Here is a 5,000-nt window from a genome sequence, read left to right as displayed (position 1 = left end):
CCGCACCGCCCAACGCTATTTGTATCAACACATTCATCATCTGTGACGACGGCACTGTTGAAACAGCACAACAACAAACACATTAAGAGTTGACTAGCTCAACTGTGCAGATGAATGGGGTGCACCTGAGTTTGGGGAGGGAGTCTGGGAAATGAACTGGCAAGGGTCCTGTAATGCTCACGGAAATAGCGAGATTTATGTATGGGGCAATCTGAACACTGGGGATATACTGTACGATCAGGGGTGCATGAAGGGATAAAGGAGGAAAGTAAGGCCCTTTGCGCTCTCCCCTTTCCGCTTTCTGTAAGAGAACATAAATCATCCAAATCTCTAATTACGATATGTGTGCATATTTTAAGTTTTATGTGTGCATATTTTAAGTTTCAGAATCCCATCCAGTGGTGATTGTAATGCTAGCTGTATTAGCAGTTCAATACCAGTGCTAATGTTCATTTTGCCATTGAGGATTTTTTGCCCAGACTCCAGAGGCAGCATATCTTTGCCTTTCTAAATACCTGCACTATAACTGACCACATACTCTCCCTCTCTGTACTGATCATGCCTTGACCCCCCCCCCTCTCTCTCTCTCTCACTCCCCCTCCCTCTCTCTCTCCCCCTCCCTCTCTCTCTCTCTCTCTGAGAGGAAAGAGGGAGCACGTTCAGGGCACCGGTGTCTCTCTCCTCTGTCCTCTGTCTATCCGCTTTAAATTATTCATCCCATCTGAAAGGACCGTATGGAAGAGAGAAGGAGAGAGGGAGAGGGAGAGGGAGGGCGGGAGAGAGCAGGAGAGACACAGACATTGTGGAAAGGACTACTGGAGTAGTTGAGGGAGCCTTAATCGCTATGTTTCCTGCGAGTCCCTTTGAATAGTACACCATTGTTTTTTTTCTCTCACTCTTGCTTTGTCACACAGACACTGTACAGCTGATGATGAGTCTTTCTCCTCTTTCCCAACCACAATCTCTCAATCTTTCTCTTCTTCTCACTGTGTCTGTGTGTGTGTGTGTGTGTGTGTGTGTGTGTGTGTGTGTGTGTGTGTGACCACCGAAGGCCAGAGAGGCACGTATCGCCATCTCTGTAATCCGTTGGCTTCTCTCCTCCCGGGCCTTTTCAATCAGCTTAACGTTTTTAATTAGTCCCATAAATCTCAGCCAGCGCTATCCAGGGATGCCATCTACACCTAACCTCAGACACATGGTGAGACACAGACCAGCCACCCGGAGATGGGATGGAGGGATGGAGGGGGCAGAAGAGGGTCAGAAAGAGAGAGAGAGAGAGAGAGAGAGAGAGTGGAAAGGAAGAGCCCTGGAGGAGTGTCTGATTAAACTGATGTCATCAGGTTCTCTAGGATTTTGTGATTTGGCAAATACAAGGATTTTCCACAACCGCATCTGTGAGGTGCAATTTTTGCTTTACAGGAAATGTTGTGATTGTATTACCAGCATATTATTATTGAAATAACCACAGTTGGAACCACGATATTGGAGAATTCCGGCAGGAGATTCGGTCAGTTTTAGCCAAAAGAGTCACACAGATAACCATTGTAAGACCCTGGTGGGCCTGTGTTTGTAAGTCAACTTACAGTAGCTGTGTGGGGGCAAAACTATGTACAGCCATCTAGCTTTAGAGCGAGGGAGTGAGTTAGAGACATCTCTTCCGTGACCACTAGCCACTGAGGGCAGCTATCTCTCCAGCCTGAGGCCCGATCAGATGTCATTATTGATCGCTGCGGCGACATATGATACGTGCAGCCACGACCTCTCCTGGAAATAGCACAGATACACTTCCGGGTCACCACGTCGGACCATGAAGGAGAGGAAGATAAGACAGGCGGATGCCGTGCAGGAAAAGAGGAGTGAATACAGAGCTCAGTGCTCTGAGAGCCCGGGCGCCCTTTGCGATCTGCCATTTGTACTGCTATGGAAACAATACATTGTGGCAAATTTCAACTTGGTTCCTAGTTTTAGATGTTTATTGTCCAGACTTTCAGTAAAAAGAAAATGATGAGAATCGGTGCAGTTTTGAGCTAGCAGGTTACCCGGTAATGGCATAGATGGGGCATAGCACCACGTAAAGGTGAACCGTTTTTCTTTCACCACTAGCAAACGTAAGGCTCAATGTCCCTTCAATAACGGAAACATTATTGAATTATTATCAGTGTTATAGACACATGCATGCATCAACCTGTGCATACGCATAGACACACAGACACACACACACAGACACACACACACACAGACACACACACACAGGTTACTTACATCAAGAGTGGCGTCTCCTCCAGGCTCAATCATATATGTGTGATTCCCATCAAAGAACATGCCACTGTTAGAGAGAAAAGAGAGAGAGAAAGGTCAATCTGTCAATCGTGACCTTTGGAACTCCTCCGAGGGCCGCCAATCTCTACGCCGTGCTTAGTCTAATGAAAACAGGCTGCACGGGACACAGGAAGTAAGTTATACGATCACAAGGTTCACAAGGTCAAAAGGTCCTGAGGTGAAATCACCGTGAATGGTTGACCAATTTTAATTAGATGTGCACTAGCGCCCTACACAGACGCGACGAAGACGTCCTTCGGTAATGGAGATCCATGAACGTCCCCTGGAGAAGGTCACGCGGCCGCATGGAGAGGCCCGATGAAGAGATCGGCCCTTTGGACGCCCGATGAGACACATGAGGCCAGCGGGGCGGCTCGATCACGCCGCGGCTCTGTGTGGGTCAGGAACGACGCGGACTACACGCAGCGCTTTCAGCCCTTTCTGCTGTCTGATAACACTGCTGTGTGTAAGAGAGGACAGCGGGAACAGAGCTGTGTGTGTGATGGTGTGTGATGTGTGTGTGTGTGTGTGCGTGTGTGTGATGGTGTGTAAAGCGCGCATGTGTGTGTAATGGTGTGTAAAGTGTGCGTGTGTGTGTGTGTGTGTGCGTGTGTAAAGCGCCCTTTTTTTGCAAGCGTGGTGGACCAGTGGTAACGCCATCGATGGGAACAATCGGTTGTCCTGGGTTTGAATCGCAAACCTACTGTTGCGAGTCCGTGCTGTTTTGACGAAAAGCCTCTGCTAAATACCAGTCTCTTGGCTTTACTCTAACCCTTCTGTCCTGAGATGTTGCTGGCTCACACTAGATTCCACTGATTTTAGTCTCCTTACACAGGCTGTTTTTCCTACAACAGGTTCTGTATGTGTTTGATATCTGCACATCATTTACTGACATAAGACGTGCTAGTGTCTGTGAAGTCTCAGTCTTAAGAAGTTCTTTACATAAAAAGGAACCTATGTCCTTAGAGCTGACCCTATATGAGCTCTGTGAACTGTACCATATGAGCTGAAGTTTCATTGTCTTTTTTGCAGATAAAACATTTTAAATAACAACAAAAATAAACTTATGTCCATTGTCCATCTTCTAACCCTGTGATTGCCCCCCCACCCCTAAGAGATGGCCTGTTTCGTGTCTGGTGATGGACTTGTGCTGACTATAAGAGTTGCTGTGGTGTGCATATCACGGCAGATACATGTCCAGAGTGGACTAGGGCCGTGGCATATCTTTGAGAAAATCATTTGAACACCTTGTTCCTCTCATCCCTCATTTCACCCTGCTGGCAGTCAGTGTGAATTAGAAGTGCTGTTGAAGGTGACATAGATTATACCTATGCTCCATGCTTTATGCTCTCTCTCTGACACACACACACACACGGACACACACACACACACGCACACACACGGACACGCACGCACACACACAGACACGCACGCACACACACACGCACACTCATCCACACACGTCAGCATGTTATGACATCACAGCCAATCGCTTAAAAGCTTCAGATAATGCGAATTACCCACAATTCATTTCAAGTCCCCTCTTGGGCAGACAACCTTGCTGTGTTCTCTTTGTCCTGTGACCACAGCTTATAGGACAGGTTTGGGCATGGGCGTGAGTCTGCGCGGAAAGGGCTATGATTTTCCACTCACTCTCTCTCTTGCGCGCGCGCGCACACGCACACACACACACACACACACACACACACACACACACACACACACACACACACACACACACACACACACACACACACACACACACACACACACACACACACACTCAGCAGTGTGTGCAATAATTCCTGTCTCATGATTGGCTTGTCAGGTTGTTCAGTGCAGGGTGCGACCTTTCTCTGAGAGAGAGGGTATCAGCGTGGCGATGCTTTATGGAGTCTTAACCATGGCTAGTGACAGAGACGGACACACACTCCAGGAGATAAAGGGAGCGAGAGAGGGAGAGAGAGGCAGATCAACACACAGAGAGATGGAAGGAAACAGAGAGAGAGGGACAGAGAGAGAGAGCAACACATAGAGATGGAAGGAAAACAGAGAGAGAGGGAGAGAGAGAGAGCAACACATAGAGATGGAAGGAAAACAGAGAGAGAGGGAGAGAGAGAGAGCAACACATAGAGATGGAAGGAAAACAGAGAGAGAGGGAGAGAGAGAGAGCAACACAAAAGAGATGGAAGGAAACGGAGAGAGAGGGAGAGAGAGAGAGCAACACATAGAGATGGAAGGAAAACAGAGAGAGAGGGAGGGAAAGAGAGAGAGCAACACAAAAGAGATGGAAGGAAACGGAGAGAGAGGGAGAGAGAGAGCAACACAAAAGAGATGGAAGGAAACGGAGAGAGAGGGAGAGAGGCAGAACAACACATAAAGGGAGACAGACAGAACAGTCTGATGATGCTCTCCTCTCTTTTGTTCAGTTTGATGATGCACCATCTCCTAGTGCTTGGCTGTTAATGATGAAGATCACAAACACAAAAATGCTCTGCTGTCCTGGGAGGTAATTGTGTGTGTGTGTGTGTGTGTGTGTGTGTGTGTGTGTGTGTGTGTGTTTGTTTGGGTCTGAAAGAGGCACTTTGGGAAGCAACCAGATTTGAGGCAGGCAGACAGAGGGAGCACTTCTGAGTGGCGGTCTGGTCTTTGTGTGTGTGTGTGTGTGTGTGTGTGTGTGT

General features: G+C 47.9%; 1 protein-coding gene across 2 annotated transcripts in view; it reads right to left on the bottom strand.

The window, feature by feature from the left end:
- Window positions 1-5,000, bottom strand: part of adam22 (ADAM metallopeptidase domain 22) — a 69,421-nt gene that overhangs the window by 38,092 nt on the left and 26,329 nt on the right. For both annotated transcript variants that reach the window (XM_062539087.1, XM_062539089.1), the window contains exon 6: window positions 2,263-2,326. In XM_062539087.1, the coding sequence (XP_062395071.1) occupies window positions 2,263-2,326 (64 nt within the window). The remainder of the gene's footprint in view (window positions 1-2,262; window positions 2,327-5,000) is intronic.

Source organism: Sardina pilchardus, chromosome 6, assembly GCF_963854185.1.
Source record: "Sardina pilchardus chromosome 6, fSarPil1.1, whole genome shotgun sequence".
Classification (NCBI taxonomy): domain Eukaryota; kingdom Metazoa; phylum Chordata; class Actinopteri; order Clupeiformes; family Clupeidae; genus Sardina; species Sardina pilchardus.
Note: the sequence above shows the minus strand (reverse complement) of the source record. Positions and strands in the feature narration are given on the sequence as shown.